General features: G+C 39.9%; 1 protein-coding gene across 5 annotated transcripts in view; it reads left to right on the top strand.

The window, feature by feature from the left end:
- The window catches only part of TNRC6C (trinucleotide repeat containing adaptor 6C), a 544733-nt gene that overhangs the window by 483906 nt on the left and 39756 nt on the right, over positions 1-21071 (top strand). For 3 of the 5 annotated variants that reach the window (XM_063120371.1, XM_063120369.1, XM_063120372.1), the window contains 3 exons: positions 5805-8393; positions 18493-18702; positions 18913-19082. In XM_063120371.1, coding sequence (XP_062976441.1) covers positions 5805-8393; positions 18493-18702; positions 18913-19082 — 2969 coding nt within the window. Of the gene's footprint in view, positions 1-3063; positions 3503-5804; positions 8394-18492; positions 18703-18912; positions 19083-21071 lie in introns of those variants that run through there. The other 2 variants (XM_063120373.1, XM_063120370.1) reach the window with 2 other exon arrangements.

Here is a 21071-nt window from a genome sequence, read left to right as displayed (position 1 = left end):
GTCAAAGCTGTCATGTACCACCGTACTGTGGAAGTTGAATCATGACTACCTGGATTTGAAAGGTCAGAAAGAGAGTGCAGGCTGTGGCCTTAGTGCTTAATAGTTGCAGTGTTTTAAAGTGGCTGTCTGTAGGTAAAGGAGGAAAAGCATAACTTTGAGTTGGCTAAACTTTGCAATTCTGAGCTTTAGGAGGTTGTATATATATACTCAGTATATATATGATATATACTCAGCAACCCTTGCTTCCTCACAATGGAGTTTTTGTATATTTTTAGCAGGGCTAATCGGTTTTGACTGGGTTGGAAGTTGACCTGCTCTTCCTGCTGCTTATGTCCCACTTGAAGTCCTAATCTTCCTCTGGGATGTTTATGACATAACAGCTATTTTCTCTCTCTCTCTCTCTCTCTCTCTCTCTCTCTCTCTGTGTGTGTGTGTGTGAGAGAGAGAGAAAAACAAGTTCTGGATTTCGAATGACTTTTCCAGAGGAATAGATTAATTTCTAAGCAGAAATATGATTTTAGCATATCCCCTAAAATGTTTGTATAAGTTTGTTTTAGTTATAGTCTTAAGCATGGGTGTTTTGAAGTCTGTTAGAAGTGGCAACATTACTGTAAATCATACAATTTTTTATGGTTGTAATATTATTGTAACTGTAATTTGTACCAACAAAGATATCTTTAAAGTGAATTTGTTTGTAATTTGGCTCTTGTCTGAAATAGGAATTAAAAACTAAACAATCCCCCAGCTCACTGCTTGAGATTTACCAAGATAAAGTCAGACAGCTGATAAAGTAGCCTAATTGAAGAGCCTTAAACCTCAGTAACAGGAAGAGAGGAAATATTTGCTACAGGAATTGAAGAAAACAAAGTTTTAATTTGATAATATATAATAAATGAAAGCCAGTTGTAGTGATCACTTTTCCCCTTTCCAAGAACTGGTGGTGAAGAGATGATAGGGTGTAAGACTAGAAATGTGATTTGAATTCCTAGGCCTCAGCATATATTTTTAGGTGCCCAACCTGTGCCATTTGGGGGGAAATATGTTTCAAGTGCTTGGGGTTCTTCCAACACTGTCTGATTCCCAACTGCATCTCATTGGCAACAACAATTCTATCCAGAGAAAAGACATACATTTTGAAACGGAAGATTTTCTTAAATCTCTCCACCCTACCCACCGCAAGATCACCCCTGACATCTATAGCTGCATTCGGGATGTGTTTGAAATTGAAAAAGAAGTCAGATAAATCAAATGTCTATTAAGAGCATAGAATTAATTGTGTTTGCTCACAATCTGAAGTTTGGCTTTTCATTATTTAGCAGTTGTTAGAATCCACAACATAAACACTAATTTCAGCCTTTCTCGGTTTGTGTTTGTTTAAATGTATTGGATTTTTATACCTTCATTGCAAATATGTTGACATAAGTTACTTGAATACTAACATTTTTACTAGCCCATACACAACCATCCCTGTTAGTCATTTAAGAATTTAGGGACTGCCTTGTGGAGGGGGTGGGATCTACAGTTTCGAGGTGATATACAAAAAGTGGAATGCAATAATATGTCAAATGAAGTAATAAAATATTTAAATAAAATAATAAAACTTACAAATATGAATCCTTAGCTCCAGGTAGAAACAGTTGCAACTACTGAGGCATTGAGGGCTGCTGTGAAGAAGGTAGCTAAATATTCAAAGAGATATCAGTGATACACAATCTCATTTAATAAATGATATTATTGACAGTGTGTCCTCTGCATTTAAAAAATTGCACCAAAGTAAGCAAAGTTTATATAGGTTTCAAAAGTCAAATGTTTTCCACCAATATAAAAGATGCAGATTTACCACATTTGCATTTTTGCTTTTATGCAGAGGGAAATTCACAGTGCATGGCATTGAACCCTTGCTTATTGAACATTGAAGGATATTTGAAGGACTGATCACTAGAAATCCTGCTCAGCAACCTCATTATTATTATTATTATTATTATTAGTAGTAGTAGTAGTAGTAGTATCCCGCCTTTTGCCCAATGCTGGGCCTCAAGGCAGCCTTACAAAGTTAAAAACATATATTGGGGGTGGGGGGACCATAAATGTTTAAAATACACAACAAAATTATAAGACATTAACATAAATGGAGGGCAAGATTATTCTCCAAAGGCCTGCTGAAACAAACAAACAAAAGTCTTCGGCTTCTTTCACCAGCATTGTCTGTGTAGTTTCAAGTGTAGTGTCACACTATTGAGGGCTAGAAACTTGCTTTTTTTAAAAAAAATCAGAGATCAGATTTACAGAATACGAATATATCTTAAGATATACATGCCCTTATTATATAATTCAAAAGTTTTATGAGCCTAGTGAATGAAGACTACTGGTACATGTGGTTTAAGGATGCATTTGCACATTTTCTTTTAAAGCAATGCCATCTGATTCTACTCCTGTGATATTTGCTATAGTCTGCATACTGTAATTAATTCTGAGAATACCTATCGTATATTAGTTCTTAGTAATAAGGCCAAGTAATTATTTTGCTACATCCCTTCCTGTTAGTTGTGGGTTGGAGAGCCTCATAGACTAGTTAGGTTGATGGCTCAGTCATCCACAACCCTTACACTAAAAAGCGCGTCATGTGCAATGAAAACCTAAGAAAGTTGACAGTGAACTTTAACCAGCAATTAAAGCAAATAAACTTCTCCATCATATCACCTTTGAAAATACTGAGAGGGCAGGGGAGGGTAGCACCATACCTACGATGTGTTTAGGCAGTGAGAATCCTGCCTAAACACATATTCAAATAGAAACTGTGATTTTTAATACGTTTGCTCATTTTCTACTTTCTCGATAGATGCAGAGAAGCCATTAAGCACCTGGAGGCTTGCCAGGTTTGGTGTAAAGTTTGTCCCCAATGTTGTAGTCAGTGCTGGTATGCCAAGTGTGTGGCACTGCTGTTTAGAAACGGGACGAGGAGAATGGAAACATGAAGGAGGCAGGAATGTATTTGCATGCAGCCAATCAGCAATATGCGGCTGTTCTTTTGGCTGACTTTCAAAAACCAGAAGAAAAGCAGCCACCGTGCTAATTGTGGCGAGGTCTCGGAGTGAAAATGTTTTGTGACAGTTGAAAGAATTTAAAGAGGAAGGAAGATCGGTTTAGTGTCAGCTGCAATTAGATAATCAAAGCTTTAAAATCCTCATCTGTTGATACCTTAACCAGAGTTAAGGGGGCTGCTGCGTGCTGCTGGAGGTGGGGGCAGGAGTGTGGAGGAGTCTCCCTGTGTGCAAAGGGCATTTCCAAAGCCAGAACAGCTAAGGCCTGAGCAAGCTTGCAGGTTGTCTGGGCGCACACTTGCACTGAGCGATTTTCTTGGCAGCTCTACAGGATGAGGCTCACTCTGTACACAGCCGACATATTGAAGCTGAGAGCCCAGGCGAACCTAGATGCAGGAGGGGAGACAGCTCTGCACACAATGTAGCGTCTCCTAGGATGGTTGGGCGGCACCTTTCTTCAGGTATTTCATTACTTGGTGGCCCCTTTAGAGCAGCAAGAGAGGGGAAAAGGGGGAAAATAGCATCTGCTTTTGTTAAATCAGTTTATTACATAATGTTTCAGAGGCAGCAGCAGCAGCAGCAGCACAGCGTCCTAAGCTTTTGGCTGCCTTTCAGGTTTGATAAAATGGCGTCCTCAGAGAAAGAGCTGCTTGCTAAAGATATGCTGCGCTGGGCAGGAAAATGAAGTTATTATTTGTCATTATCTACTGCTGTTTGGTTTTGGAGTGTTAGTATTTCATGGAGTACTCATTATCTAATAATGAAGAATGCTGTCTTTTATGCTGCTCAGCTCTTTTTCTGAATGTATTCAAGGATCCTACATCAGAGAGAGCATACTTCATTGCATACCGTAGTGAAGAAAATTAAAAGAGTAATAGGCTTTCCCACTTGTGTTACCTAATTTTGGATTTTGTCTGTAAATAAACCTGTTTTATTTTGTGTTCTCATCTCTTAAACTCTTTCACATTTGCATATGCCTTTCTGGCACAGTCTGAAAGCTTCAGCATTTATGCACTCAGGGTTCTTGTTAGAGCAAACTTAGAGTGCAATTTCCCACTTAAACGTTTATGCAGCCAGGGCTTCAGAATACACAAATAAGTATTTCAGCTAGTGGCTTGAAAGGAAGAAATAGTATGAAGTGGGCTGTTTAGAACCTTCCAAATAGATAATTCAGATTGGTTTGACCCCTGTATATAAGTACTGATGAAATCAGACAATGTCTATTAATGTTGTTCAATATAACTTGACAGGCTTAACCAGTACTCCTTGAATGTACATATTTTTGTCTTCATGCTGCATATTTTAAAGCAAATGTCCACATTTTTATTCATAAGGCTACATTTTTAGTCTGTTTTGGATGTTGCCTTTTGTCTTTATTGTTCATTTAAAAATAGTGGGCATGATATCAGATTTTAGGTTTCCAATAAAATCTTCGATGGAGTCATTGTACTGATAACTTCTTACTTTGCAGAGAGAGACTGTTGTCCCCATTTAGAATGGGTGTGTGTTGTCACAACAGTCCTCAAGAGCTCAAGTTGTAGAAACCTAAAGTGTTAAAAGTTTAGGGAATGGCTTATATTTAGACCTGAGGGAAGGTGTACGACAGCTGTTTGAAATTTTAGAAGATTCTTAATTTGTTGACAGACTAGAGGTTGGCCTGTCAGTCAAGATTTTTTAATAAAATAATATATGCTGAATACAGAACATGCCATTTGTATTTACTACATATCTGTATTGCAGAACAAAATGTTTGTGATTTTTGTTATTACCTGTCATCATAGTTAAAATCACTCATATTTTTGATTTTCTGTATTTGGCTCAATACAATGTAATATTGAAGTTTCTAGTCTAAGAGTCTAGTCCTATGCTTTGCTAATGCATAGAATCTGGTTCAAAGGGTAACTGTTATGCCTGTATTTCTGCACTGTGTGTTAGCTCCACATTCTGTGCTAGAGTGACAGTTCGTATGCAGTGAGTACCATATTTTAAGTCATCAGAAAATACTTTCTAAGATATTTCCTTGATTTCATTTCATTGTATGAGAAAACAAAAACAAACAAACAAAATACATGAAAATGATGTAACTTTAATGTGTGAGGGGTGTTTCTAACTTTGGAAGTCAATCTCATTGATGAAGTTTTTTATTTTTGTTTCTAGGTGAAACAAGGTGTAAATACCTGTGTGTGATGAGATAGTGAGCTAGATTGCCTTTATAAACTTTCCCCAAATCTAGAGTATAGATTCCATTTAAAATATATTATATATTCATATGATTTATCTGCATTAATACTCAGCACTACAGCAACAACATAGTTGCAAGTTTGGTTTGCCCTGAACAAAAAATGATTTATAATGTACCTTTAAATTTCTGTGGCATATAGGAAAATGTATGAGTTTGCTTACCCCACAGTATTGCTTATCAAAACTATTCATACAGCCTTGTAAAAGAGAATAGTACTATTGGTTACATGTAAAGCCTAGGTGTATTAGCATAAAGTAGATATGTTATTCAGAGCATAGAATTCAGGGTATAGAATGCATTATTACATTTTTAGAGGAATTAGTTTAGATGTATGAGCCATTGTGTCGCAAGGCCTTGTAAAACTCAGATTGTTTCCCCCCATACACCCACCCATATATTAGGCTGTAAAGGAGGGAAGAAATGTCTTAAAGAATGTAAACATAGCAATCAAGCCAAGAGTGCAACTGATGTATTTGGGTCATTGAATAACAGACTAATTTGCATCATATTTAATTTTTCAGACCTTGGTCACAGCGGATTGGGAGACCATTATGAGAATACTCACTGGGGACAGCAGCCCACTTTCCGAAGTGAAGCCAATTGCAGCTGGGATAAAGTGATAATAGACAGGACTGACAAGGAAGCGTGGCCTTCCATTACAGGAACTGAGACTGAGTCTGCCTCAGAATGTACTACAGACACTGACTCTGCCTCCAACTGTGGCTCAGAGAACAGTAGCATGGCTACAGGGAGTGCCCAAGGCAACTTCACTGGACATACAAAGAAACCCAATGGCAATAATGGCACCAATGGAGCACTCATCCAAAGCACTTCTAACCAGAGTGCCCTTGGAGCTGGTGGAGCAAATGGTAATGGAAACTCAGCCAGAGTGTGGGGTGTTGCCACAGGTTCCAACTCTGGCTTAGCTCATTGCTCTGCCAGTGGTGGGGATGGAAAGATGGACAACATGATGGGAGATGGTAGAAGTCAAAATTGCTGGGGTGCTTCCAACTCAAATGCTGGCATTAATCTTAACCTTAACCCCAATGCCAATCCAGCTGCCTGGCCTGTACTCGGACATGAAGGAACTGTGGGAGCAGGCAACCCTTCCAGTATTTGCAGTCCAGTCAGTGCCATAGGTCAGAACATGGGCAACCAGAATGGGAACCCAACAGGCACCTTAGGTGCTTGGGGAAACTTGTTGCCGCAAGAGAGCACAGAACCACAAACGTCCACTTCTCAGAATGTGTCTTTCAGCGTACAACCTCAGAACCTTAACACTGATGGACCAAATAACGCTAACCCCATGAACTCTTCACCAAACCCTATCAATGCAATGCAGACAAATGGACTGCCGAACTGGGGCATGGCTGTTGGCATGGGGGCCATCATCCCGCCCCATCTGCAAAGCCTTCCTGGTGCTAATGGGACATCAGTATCTCAAGTCAGTGGGGGAAGTGGTGAAGGAATGGGCAATTCAGTGTGGGGGATGTCCCCAAGTAATCCTGCCACAGGAAACAGCAATTCTGGGTTCAGTCAGGGGAATGGAGACACTGTGAACTCAGCATTAAGTGCTAAACAAAATGGATCCAGCAGTGCTGTGCAAAAGGAAGGAAATGGAACAAGTGCATGGGATTCAGGACCTCCTGCTGGTCCTGGGGTCTTAGCCTGGGGCAGGGGCGGTGGCAACAATGGCGTTGGTAATATGCACGCTGGTGCTTGGGGCCACCCAAGCCGCAGCACCAGTAATGGTGTCAATGGTGAATGGAGCAAACCCCAAAACCAGCATTCCAATAATGACATCAATGGGAAAGGATCAACAGGGTGGGATAGCTCTAGTGTTACCAGCCAGAATCCTGCCATGCAGCAGGGCAATGAACAAATAAACTCTTGGGCCAAAGCTGCAGCATCTGGCAACACAGGTAGTGAAGGAAGTAATGATAGCAATGGGAGTCAGAATGAAGGCAGTGCTGGGAGGGAAGGAACTGGAGAGGGTCGAAGAAGAGACAAGGGCATGATAGACCAAGGACAAGTCCAGTTGCCAAGGAATGACCTTGATCCAAGAGTTCTGTCCAACACTGGATGGGGACAGACTCCTGTAAAGCAAAACACTGCCTGGGAATTTGAAGAATCTCCAAGGTCTGAACGAAAGAATGACAATGGAACTGAGGCCTGGGGTTGTGCAGCTACTCAGCCTTCAAACTCGGGGGGCAAGAATGATGGGTCCATCATGAACAGTACAAATACCTCTTCAGTATCTGGGTGGGTCAGCTCTCCACCTGCAACAGTTCCAACGAATACAGGTTGGGGCGACAACAATAACAAAGCGCCAAATGGCCCTGGGGGATGGGGAGAGCCGACAAGTTCTACTGCTGTCAATAATGCTGCTGCTGCCAAAAGTGGCCACACTTGGAGTGGGACCACAAATCAGGAGGACAAGTCGCCTACTTGGGGTGAACCTCAGAAACCCAAATCTCAAAACTGGGGAGATGGACAGAAATCAAATCCAGGCTGGACTTCAGGTGGTGGAGATTGGGTTGACTCCTCATCTGTCTCTGGACACTTGGGAGATGGGAAAAAGAATGGTTCTGGATGGGATGCTGACAATAGATCAGGGTCTGGCTGGAATGATACAACGCGTTCTGGGACCAGTGGATGGGGAAATGGCACAAACAGCAAGGCTAATACAGGTACAAGCTGGGGAGAATCTTTAAAACCTGGTCCCCAACAGAATTGGGCTTCTAAATCCCAGGACAACAATGTGAGTAATTGGGGAGGAGCTGCTTCTGTTAAACAGACTGGATCAGGATGGGTTGGTGGACCAGTGCCAACCAAACAGAAGGATAGTAGTGAAGCAACTGGGTGGGAAGAGCCTTCTCCACCGTCCATTCGGCGCAAGATGGAGATTGATGACGGTACCTCAGCTTGGGGTGATCCAAATTACAATAACAACAAGACTGTAAATATGTGGGATAGAAACAATCCTGTAATCCAGAGCAGTACCGCCACCACCACCACTACCACCACCATTATCAACGCAAACATGGCTGAACCTCAGCCACCGCACCAGTCAAGTGCCCAGTCAAACCGGTCCCCGCTGCTTGGTCCAGGTATGATACAAGTTTTGGTGTCTCAAGATAAGTTTGCTACACTTTGGAAAGAAATTGTGATAAGTGTCATGTAGGCAGTAGTTGTTTATGTTAGTTATATATCCTCTGTCTCAAAAATATGTTCATAATTAATGTGAATAAGATATAAAAATGGTGTCGAAAGATAGTTTTGGACTAGAATTTGTGATTTTACTTTCCACCCAAAATTAAAAAGACAGAGACATAAGAGGTTAACTGTAAACCAATGCGTATCTACTCAGAAGTAAGTGCTATTGGGTTCAGTGAGAGTTACTTCTAGATAAGTGTGTATCGGATCATCAGTCAATATGCCATTAAATCAAGCTGTGGAACATTTATCTTTAGAAATAGTGATTGGGGCATTATTTTCTTTTACTAAAGACCCAGAAAAAATGGGAAAAGTGCAAAGAAATATCAGATTATTTAATGACTTTGGTTATTGAATAGAGGCACTGAATCCTTGTTTTAGAATATATATAATCAAGTAAGTGTGTTTAAGGCCATAAACTGAATAATCTGAACAAAATTGTGAATTCATTAGCAATTCAGAGAACAAATTCTAAAATATTCTCTTCATAACTTGTGCCATATTTTCTAATATGCTTTCTTAACTCTGTTGCTGAATGTACTCTATGTTGTCCGGTCTTTGAAGTCCATTTTCAGATACTGCACATCTGTTTCTGTTGCTCTGGCTGTCTCCTGCCAAAGACATATTTCTTCAGTTGTGGCTGTTTTCCAAGAGGCTGCTTAGTTGTTGGAACCAGTGGCTTTTATTCATTATCTCATACAAAGTGGTTTTGGTTTTGGTTTTTTTGAGAAATAGAAAAGTACATGTTTCATTTTTGTTTATTAAACAAAGGAATCAGCTGTGATTTGTGCTGTCATGCCACAACACAAATTGTTAAAACTTCCAGGTTTTTTACAGTAAAGAAAGTAAGTTTCAATAATCCTCTGTAGTCTTACTAAGTTTTGGCTTATTGGATCTTTACGAGAAGAATACCGCTCCTATGGAGAGCTGCTTGTTTACTCAATGGAACTGTGTTTTGGCCATTTTCACTTGATAGTCTTTGAGAAACCATTTTTGCAGGAGATCTCATCCATTGTGGATGGGGATTTCCCCATTTCTTATATATTTGTAACAATGTTGCCTTAAGAATGCTGTATTAACCCTTTGATCAGACTTGGTAGGGTGTGTTATAAACACTCCCCTCTTTTGAACCCTGACTTTACTGATCGTATTATGTCTTCCTCACATTGAGATAGGTAGGTAGCAGGCAGTTGCCTGTACTCAAGCTCATTGTCACTGGAGTAGTGACATTATCACTTGGGAAGGAGGATTTTAGGTTTGTATTTTTATATTTGTATGGAACACCTACTATTCCAATATAAAACAAAAGTTGTTTGTTTGTTTGTTTGTTTTACTCCCACTTCCTTGGTGCAAAAACAGTGAACCGCCCAGAGAGCTTCAGCTATTGAGCGGTACAGAAATGCAATAAATAAATAAATAAATTCAGGGAGATCTGCTCCACCCCCTATTATTTAGAGATCAGCAACTGAAGCCCCTCCTTCCCCCCAGGAAGTACTATTGAATTCCCCTGTTTTCAACCCTGAAGCAAGAGGGGATGTGGCTGAGTGGATTGGTAACTATATGGCCCCGGCCACCACTCTACATTCACCCCTCAAAGTGGCTCTCCTGTACAATTAGTAAGATACTAGGATTTTATTATTTCAGGGCTGAGCAATGGTCATCCAGATGTTGTTGGACTGCAACTCCCATCAGCCCTAGCCAGCATAGCCAATAATGAGGGATGATGGGAGTTGCAGTCCAACAACATCTGGAGGGCCACAAGTAGCTCACCTTTGTATTGTTCAGTATATATGTTTGTGGGTGCTGTTAATTTGATATATATCGGTATTTAAGAGTGAGGAAGAGTGATTTGGTCAAGGCTATCCAGGCAACCTGAATTAATGACTTCCAGGACCAATTGCCTCAATTTGTATATAGTGACATACTTCTCATACATAGCATAGCTCATTATGGAGTGACCCCATTGTGAATTGCCCTAGAAGTTCTGAAGCATAATGGTTGTAGGCATTGCTAAAGCCATGAGATACATGAATAGGGCCCACGACAGGGATAGCAGAAGAAGAGAGAAGGCAGAGTGAGGAAGAGAGCCACATGAGAAGCAGCAGTGTGCACCCCTAGGCAGCTGGGTCCCTTGAGCCAGAAAGAAACCTCACTAGCCAGCTTAGAAATAAGGGCCTACTCATGAGCAAGGAAAAAGAGAGAAAGAAAGCTGGTGTGGATTGAATTTTTAAATTACTTCTTAATTTGTTACATGGGCACCCAAAAATAAATGTTTTCTGAGGAGCTCACAGAAAACTGAAAGAATAAAATTCAATATTAAATTACATCAAACAGTAGAAATAAAAAACAGCATAACAAACAGGAAGGAATAAACAGTTGATAATACAGGTGTATAAATGACAAATTAAGAAAGAGGTGAAGGTAGTAGGAACTCTGTCTCCAGTCAGGGAATGAACTGGGAGCTACAGAGGAGAAAAAACAAGGCACTAATAACCCCCTTCTCTCTGACTGAGGCTGGGGGTGAGAGACAAATATTCTCAGCTATCTACTGCACTCATATTTACAGGCTTTTCTTTATAGCCACAAGCCTACAAACAGGCCTACGCAAGACGCTCCCCCTGAGGCAGGCCTTCCCCTCCATAAACCTGCAGATTTGTTTAGTGTTTGCTGCCACACTAGCAGTAGCAATACTGCTAGCAATACAAGCGCTCTCAAACTTTAAAAACATTTGCCACCATCACAACAAACCAGCAGCGAAACAGGCTTTCGCTGTTTTTGTATTTGTGGCAGGCAAGAGCAGCAGCAGATCGGGGTGCACCCACCCCAGCCTGATCCACCACTTCTCCCAATCCTCTGCCTGAGACAAAGGACTTACGGAAGGGGTGGCCCTGCCTAGAAACATGTTCTGCTTAAAATGGATGCATAGATTTTCAGGTTTCTGACAGAAACTCACATATATGCTTTGGATAATATTACCCACCTTAGTTATTAACTTGGCCTAAGTTCATATATTCTCCAGGGGCCAGTGATGAAATTGCACTGGTGGATGAACAATATGAGCCCCTCATCTCCACTCTACAGAAAACCTCCCATGCAACTGCCTGGTTACCCAGAGAGGGAGAAGATCACATGGACAGGCCCTGCTCGCATTGGAGTTGGGCATAGTGATGAAAAATTGTTTACACCTTTCCATTATAGCACTATTTCAGAACCAACCCATAGTGAATTATGCATCTGGGCTTAGTAGTCCTTCTCATAAAGGAAACTAGCATGGTAGCAAGACACACAATTTGAATGTAACTTAAAACTGTGGTAATATAATATCACAATCTTAATAATATGTGAACCTATCTTATTTTTAGCCATTTAAGTGCCCTCAGTGACTAAGAGAATCTATTTGTGATAGATTTGTATTTATACATGAGACATATATGCATGATGCACTATTAAGTTTTAAACTTTTCATTGTCTCAAAATGGAATATTTCTGTGGGCCAGTGCTATCCACTGTGTTGGAGAAAGGAGGAGAGCTCTTCAGCCAATGCAGGCTTAATATTTCTTAATGTATTAACCTCCCATTTAGATAATGTGAAAGACATTTAGACCTGTAGAACTGGAGACAGAGTTTTAAATATCCAGTACTGTGTTCAGTGTCCACCCTCAGGTCAGTCATTCAGAACATCTAGCTCTAGGGAGGGAAATGGGAAATTCTGTGCTAAATCTCCTTCACTAATGTACCTTCCCCCAGGGTGAGCCAATCTTGAAATGGTGGACTTCTACCAGTTCTGAATTAGCTACCCATGGAAAGAATAGATGGATTTTATTATGAGTATCTTTGAAACTTCATTTATTTCAAGAGTTCTTCTCTTGCACCTTTGAAGAAAAAGTAGGAATTTCCCCACTCTTATTTGAGAATATAGTTGACCGTTTTTTGGCACAGATTCTAAAATACAGCATCCTGAGGTAGGCAAAACAAACTCTAATTTAGGTGGTTTATTTTAAAGGCAATCATTTGGATGTCTTTGGAAAATACTTTTAAAAAAACTTCTAGACCTAAAGTATCCTTTTGTCCCCTAATGTATGTATAGGATGATGACCCTTTGCTGAGATATAGCCACTCCTGGAATGGAAGTTTGCATCCTGCATGGTAACAAAAGAAACCTAGCTGTGTATAAACAAGTAAAAACCTGGATATAAAGCTGCTTGAGTTTTCCACCCTAGATGGACTGGACATAAAGACTCCCCAGAAGTTATTGGTTCCAGCAAATAAGATGACAGCACAAAACTTTTCATTTACTGATGTGCCAATTCTGGGGTCTCCTATGAGTTTCTGTTGACTATCTTCTGATTCCTCTGTGATTTATTTTCAAGTGGTTCTCTAGCAAGGACATACTTCTCGTACAGTAGGGTATTATGGAATAAGAAAGTTCGCCATTTCTCTAGCTTACTTCTCGCAACCGTGCAGACTTAACAAAGTAAGAGAGAAATGTCAAATTACCTCTCACTGCCCCTTGCAAAAAGTAATTCCACCTCCACCCATCCTCTACCTGTATACAGCCCAAATACTTCTGGGATGTAAGCAAATATCCAAAGTATGTCATCCACCTTTAATTATTCCCATGGATCCAAATGCCCCAAATGATGTTTGATGAACTTTGTATTCCATTAATTTAGGGGAATATTTGTAGCACTTATTTTCCTAATGTACAAGAACATTGTTGCTTGTTCTAGCTCATAACTAGTGTATGACATCACGATGAGAACATAAGAGCCCTGCTTGATCAGACCAAGTGTCTATCTACTCCATCACTCTGTTCACACAGTGGCCAACCATCTGTCGACCAGCGACCCACAAGCAAGACATGGGTGCAACAGCACCTTCCCTCCATGTTCCACAGCAACTAGTGGATATAGGCTTATTGCCTCTGATACCGGAGGTAGTAGGACTAGTAGCCATTGATAGTCTCCTCCTCCATGAATTCATCTAACCCCCTTTTAAAGCCATCCAAATTGGTGGCTAGCACAATTTGTGGTACTGAATTCCATAATTTAACCATGCTCTGTGTGAAGAAGTACTTCTGGATTCTGAAGATCAGGAAGTTTGTGTCCCTATAAATCTTTTACTTGTCACCCTTTAAACTAGAATGAAATAAAGCAGCTTCCCCCAACCTGGTGCCCTCCATATGTTTTGGACTTCAACTCTCATCAGCTCCAGCCAACATGTCCAATAGTCAGGAATGCTGAGAGTTGTTGTCTAAAACATCTGTAGGCCACTGGGTTGGGGAATGCTGAAATTAACCATACTTTGCTGTCATATCAACAACCAGTCAGCATAGCTCTTCTTAAGCTAAGTCTACCTGAAGATTGGGGCAAAGCAAATTAATGTTATGGAATGGTTCTTGGTCTAGGTCACCAAGGAATGCTTCAGTGTAAGGGTCATATTATTTTGAGAGAGTATGTGTACAAATAACCAAACTACAGATAATCAAAAACAAGTTCTTATCCACCTATCCTTTTCAGTAGATACCAGTTACCCTCTTCTTTCAATATAGTGCCTGCAAAGAGACCTGTGTGCCTAACACTGTGGGCCTATGAAACATCATTCATAATATCACGCTTTGCTGGTTTGAATTGTTTTGTGTGTGCGTTAAGAAATGCAAATACACATAGCTATTCTTAAATCACCAGTAGAGTTTGAATTGTTTCAGGGATTCAAATGCCAGCAATGCCCAAGTTACTATTTATGGATTTTTCTAACTAATCGTCATTGTGATCAGTTCTGCTATTTTTTGCACTTGATTTGATCTCTTGAGAACTTTACAAACTATGGGTGTCTTAACGCATGTTATTGTTTTCACGTAATTACAACTAATTTGCCAGGGCATGAATTCCCTTGTTGTGAGTAATAATTTACATAATATTATGTGGCTCAATACACAATGTATTTAACAAAATGACTTATACATTACAGATTGGTAGTGATTAATCATTATTATTGAATTTAAAGAGAACCCAGGGAAACTGGTCCCTCTTTCTTTTTACTTAATAAATGAATACATGTTGCAGTGGAAATTGCAGTGTTCAGCTTGAGGTTAAATATACTGTTGCAAAGGCTGGGAGCTCTTTAAATTGTGCATTCTAGCTTCCTTTCTAATATTTAATTATACTTAATTTCCTCTATGCCAATATGTATGCCAATATACAACTACAGAATGAAGGCAGAAATGAGAAAGCCTTCAATCCAAGTTTCCCAGAAAATGTGGCTGATAGTTTCAACTCTATATGTGAACTTTACATTTCCTTTCCTCTACAGCCCCTAACCTGAAGAATTTTTCCTTCCTGGCCATTCTTCCATATCTCCAGTTTTACCTCTTCTCCCCACTTTGGCCTTATCTCATCAGCTTTCCATCAGGAACAATTCCTTTTCCCCTAGACCCTTTTCCCCCTTGGTCTACTGCTTCTCAGGTTCTCCCCACAAGTTTTTCTAAACCCTTCTGCCTGCCTTGCTCCTCTCTAGGATCAACTTGACTAAAATCACCCAGATGTCCTTCTGCCTCTGTGAAAGATTAGGGCAGCTTCTCCAGTCATGACCAGAGAGCTTCACTCCCATCATCAGCACCATAACGTATCATAGTGTATTATACAATATACATTGCCCTTATTCAGAGCCATGGGAGAGAAAATTCTGTATTCTTATGTCATTGTCACGTCTTTTAAATTTTGTTTTCTGTGTATAAGAAAATATCTCTAATACAGAAATTAAAATTTTCAGATGACAACAGCTGAAATGGGAATTTGAGAGGTTCCCGATTAAATCATAATAACATATGATTGCTGCATTTCAAAGCTCTTGGGGCTTCAGGGAGCACGGACCTGACTGTCAGGAAAAACTGCCCTATTCTGTTCAGTGTAAGGGGGTGCTCTGCATGAACATCTTTGTAAATCAAGCTTGTCCCAACAATCGCATAACTCTTTATTGCACTAGAAAATGGTGGATATGTCTAAATTTTATGCCTACATACCTTATCATAGTTTGCTGTTTCTTTGTTATTTTGTGTTTTGCTTTGATTCTAGAAATACACATTCAGAACGTGAAGAATAGTGCAAATAATTAACTCCTAAGATAAAATCATAGAAAGTTCTCTAGATAGGGACATCCAAATCAGATTGATTTGGTTGCTGCACTCTATGAATACCACAAAGAGACAGGCATATTTCAGCCCAAAGAGCCTTCTTCATGGGCTGCCTACAAAAAACAACAACATGCTTATGGCATTCATTAAAATTGTTAGTAAAACAGTAAACAAATGAAAAAATCATGTAACAAATGAAAAAATACACCAAAATTAAAAAACTAAAACATGACACCTTAAGTCTAACATATATATACTTACATGTAGCTAAAAGTATTAATAATACTTCCAGAGTTCTCTGAAAGTTGTATGCTTCATTGACCCAAATGCAGCAGCAAAAGTAACTTGTGAAAAATAGCTTTATGGTTGAAAACACTGGTGTTACCAATCCCTCTAGGATTGCCAAATAACAGCAAATAACCTTAGAGAGTATCACCAAAGATTTTTTTAAAAAATGCACATTAACTACAAAGGGGGAAAGAAATACAATTCTTCATTTAAATCTTGTGGAGACAAAGTTTTAAATTCCCAAATCCACTCTATCTTTTCTCTCTCAATAAATCCAGAACTATCAGCACCTTGGGACATGGTCTCTCTTTGTGGTGATCATTTTGGTGGATGTTTTCTGGTGTTTTAAATGTGTTTTCTACACATTATATATCAACAATGTGAAACCACAAATAAGTTGCTAACTAGCTGCTGCTGTTGGCATTCCTTGGTCATTTCTATACTATTTTAACATACAAGGTGTTTCACAGTCCTTATTAATCTTCACAGTAAGCTTCTAAGGTCACTCCTCTGTCTTGCAGACAGACCAAGAGATAAGGACTTATCCGAACCTTTCCAGCTGATAGTTAAGCAGGGATTTGGACCAAGGTCTTGAGGAAACTCCTTTGAATGCATATCATTAACAAACTGTATTCTCTAGATCAGGGAGAGGCAACCTGATGCCCACCAGATGTTTAGGACTACAACTCCTATATGATTTTGAGAGTTTTAGTCCAAAACATCTGGAGGACACCAAATTGCCTACCCCAATTTGGGGTACTAAACTGCGCTATCTAGCCCTAGGTAGCGCAGTGTTAACTCTTCTTCTCTTTGTCTTTGAATAAGGGGCTTGGAAATTGGTATTTTAAAGCGTTCCACCAAAATAAATTAAAATTAAGAATCTAAAATGAAATACGCTACATAACTTTGTCTGAAAAAAAAGTCAGCCTGATGCTAAAAGCTAATTTCCCTCTACACCTAGCTCATGGCCAGGTGATCAGTAGAATGATGTAGGCTGTCTGTGACTTATCAACAACAGATCTATGCACTGGAGCAAGGCATTGGTAAACAACAGCATGATGTTTGACCTTGCAGTGTTGCCTCCCATGGTAATGGTCAAAAAGGTAGGCATCACCTTGCAACCTGCATACAAAGGCAGGATGCCTGAAAACAAATTGTGCCACAGATATTTCATTTCTTTTGGGGAGCAGGTCTTTAAATGCAGATATGTCCTCTCCCCTCTCCCCAGAAAGCAGACTGCACAAAGAGGCATATTATATATATAAAAAACCCTGAAGATAATGGTGAGTGGTAGGCAGAATACTGTAGAAGAGCAAGCAAATGTGGACTACAACGAAGATTTTACCTCAGTCATGCTGCCTAAGAAAAGGATTCCACATCTCATTTTATAGAATAGTAAGACTAAAACAGTAGAGCAAACTAACCTTATACTGAGCAAGATATAAGCAATGTAAGTTAACAGTGCCAAGGTATTAACATATACCGATCTGGTCCAGACATATAATGCTCTACTATGTTTAAGTGTTACTTGCACAAGCCTTGGACTTGTGCAGTGTATCCTCCACTCTTTTTTGGTGAAGCTGTAAGAAGGAGATCGGAAGCTTTCACTTCCATTTTCAATTAATCATGGTTGTTCAGTATGTCCGAACCAAAAATTGTGTTTAATCTTAATTATGGATTAGGGAAACAGGCTAGGATCATAAACCATGATTTGGGGTTGGCTTGTTTCCCTAAATCAAGGGTGGGTAACTGGGGGGGGGGGCGTGTCAAGAGCCTTTTTTTCTTCATGGTCTGCACTGGGGGGGGGAATGAAAATAAAAAAGCACTGCTTTGTTGCTGAAATTCAGCAGCAAACCGCTGTATAACGCTCAGTAATACTAAAAAGGCTACATTTAGCTTGCTATCAAACAAAAGTTGATACTTTTAGCACTCAGTAGTGGCAGCAGGGCACTAAAATTTAGTCCCTACCATTTTGTTCCATTTTGTTTCTTAAAAAAAGAAAAGTTATTCAAGGGGCAGCCAGACCTGCATGTGGCCCCAAGCCACATGTTGCCCACCCCTGCCCTAAACCATAATTAAGAGTAACCAGAGTTTGTCCAGGTTCAGACATAACGCTAAACTGTAGTTAAAGCATGCTACATTACTCTTTACGTTACTAACTACTAGATTACTCGGAACTGATGCTTCTTGCTGTAATGAAATGCTATTTTCAGGGTGTGGGAGATACTTGTGACAAAGTCATTGAAAGAATCAGATGCAGTTTCTTATTAAGGGACAGACACCACTTTTTATAGTTATCATTTACAAATACTGAAAACATCTATGGAAAAAGTAGAATTTATCATTTTAGCAAATGTTTCCTACTGTGCCACAGGGATTCTTCAATCTCCTTTCTGGAAGAGCAAATCAAATGAGTCTGTCTTATATGACTAATTAATTCCTGTTTACATCAATTGCTTCAAGTTCACAAGTTGTCAGCTGGGGGAGGGGTTCAATGCTTTCACGTAGTCTGGAAACTTAATCTTATGTTTCTTTGTTCCTTCTAACCATGGCTTTTCTGAATTTGATTTCAGCAGGCTGGGGAGAGATGCCTGCTGTCCATGCAAAGCCTGAAGCTTCATGGGGAGAGCCTTCCTCCCCTTCTGCTGCAGTTGATAATGGCACTTCAGCATGGGGGAAGCCCCCCAGCAGTGGTACAGGGTGGGGAGATAACTCTGCTGAGTCAGCAGGGACATATGGAAGAGTGAGCGCACCAGCTGCTGCCCCAGCACTGTGCAAACCAGGTGAGTACATGTGCGCATTCTCTTTTCAGCATAAACTGAAGTTCAGCTTTATGGGTTAGAAAACCGAGGACAGGCCAAACTGACAGACATAAACTCTCCAACTTTATTTAATAGTAGAGTGGCGGGGGGTGCGTGCACGTGCAGGGCTGGTATGATATTTCGATCTTAAAGTATAGGAAAGCTAACTGAAATCCTGCATTTCTCCTGTAGCTTCTAAATCTTCTATGCAAGAAGGCTGGGGCAGTGGTGGAGATGAAGTAAATCTCAGTACAAGTCAGTGGGAAGATGAAGAAGGAGATATGTGGAATAACACTGCTTCGCAAGAGAGTAATTCCTCTTGTAGCTCCTGGGGGAATGGCCCAAAGAAAGGACTTCAAAAGGTAGGACTAAAACACTGTAGATTTTTTAAAAAATCACTTAGATATGGGAGCTAAAGTGTTCATGCATGTTTTTAATATTGGTTCCTTTCATCAAATGATTTTATGAAAGAATCAAAGTCGCTGCACTGCAACCAGACTGATACAAAGACTGATATCCAGTAGTTTCCACCCCTTATTTTGATCATATGGGCCTGGTGTTGGAAAGCAGGCATAGACTGTTGGTTGTGTTGTTGTATTTTACCCTTTGCCTAACAGAATCCATTGCATCTTGATGGAGATGTTCTTGAACCAGATGTTGTCTCTCCCCCTGCCCCCTCACTGAGCCGCACTCACACTTAACTAAAATAAAGCAATTCAACATCCATGAAAAGGCCACCTAAGGCAGATAGAGCTTAGAACTTTATGACAGTGCTCTCTTAGAGTATTACAGGCCATAATGAGATGAGGCAAGTTATGCACTGAATTTGGTATTGCTCACTGTCCTGGAAGCAGGTGTTGTGTTTTGATTTTAATTCTGTCTTAGATAATTATCTGATAAAGGCATTCTTGGGTGGGACAGAATCCCTGCACTACAGGAACAAAGGAGCAATTAGGAGGATAGTTGACTTTCAGAGACTTTTGAATCTGAATACTATGTGTGATTTGGCTCTTGGTTTAGCAACTGCTCTGTCAGTCCTCCAGTCACCTTATTGAGTAAGAGGCTAGTTGCAGCTGTTGACAAAGTGACTGTTAGGTGCCCTCTGCCTTGTTGATGGATCCACATGTATATGTGGGAGTCTTTAAAGCAATTGGAAAGACTACTAGAGAGCAGGTGACTGCATGCTTATGTTAACACTGACTGAACACACAATGGGAGCCATTTGATGGACTATGCTCTGACACTGATATTGACAAAGAAATCATTCTTCTTCTCCAGTATTGTGTGTACAATGACCCCCATCAAAGCTGTTCATTGGAAAATAGCTTCTTCTAGTGACTATCTGGAGGGAGAACCATTTACAGTCCTCCGTTGACATATTTGCAAGGCACTTTCTATTCTGACTCCCTTTGAGATCAGGCTCTCAAATAAAAATTTAAAAGGCATTGACCAGCTTCTCTTCTGGTGTTTTAAAGATGCTGGTGGACATGACCACTAGTTTAAAAAGACGTTGAACACTCTTCACTTTATGTCTTGAATAATGCCTTCCACAATAATGCAAGTCATATCAGAGGCCTTCCCTCTCACTACTTACATTGTTATTCTCATTTAGGATTAGCATTATGCTCAGGAGGGAGGAAATATTAGAACATTCATCCAGCTCTAAAAGGAAACCTGACTTTTGTATTACATTTTGGTATATGCAAGAATGCATTTTAATCTTTTAAAAAGTAGGATTTCGGACCAAGCTCTGAGACTTCTGCTGTGGTAAGGTTAATATAGAAATGTTATGATTCAGTATTGCAGTTCTTCTGATTAAATCAGACGTCCACAACTCGTGATCAAATGTTAGCCTAATGGGCATATTTTGAGGCTTGCTAGGCTTGGTCAGCAACCTCCATCCATTTTTACAAGGTGGAAATCAGAAACAGGATTTCTGAGTCCCCTGATGGGTTACTATACATGTTCGGTGGGCTGTGATTAGTTTACTGGATCAAATGTTACACAGGCCTGGTAATAGATTTATTTTATTTATTTATTTCTTAATTATTTTTTGTCTCATACAAGTCCGAAAGCAAATAATAACAAAAATAACAAAATACATAGTTCTGTATAAATTCTGAAAACAGCATTTGTGGTTTTAAAATCAGCAAATTGGTAGGAGTCTTCATAGAGAAATCAGTTTTAGTCTGTTTTTAATACAGTCAACAGCAAAGAAATGAAATGGATTATTCTCAGATTGTGGCTTGCAACCCTAATTATAAACAATGCTTTCTGGGATCTTTGCATTAAAATTTAATTAACCATTGGGAGAAAGTGCTAAGTTTGGAGTGTGGTCTGTTTCTCTGCTA

This window comes from Elgaria multicarinata, chromosome 3 (assembly GCF_023053635.1).
Source record: "Elgaria multicarinata webbii isolate HBS135686 ecotype San Diego chromosome 3, rElgMul1.1.pri, whole genome shotgun sequence".
NCBI classification, from domain to species: domain Eukaryota; kingdom Metazoa; phylum Chordata; class Lepidosauria; order Squamata; family Anguidae; genus Elgaria; species Elgaria multicarinata.
Note: the sequence above shows the minus strand (reverse complement) of the source record. Positions and strands in the feature narration are given on the sequence as shown.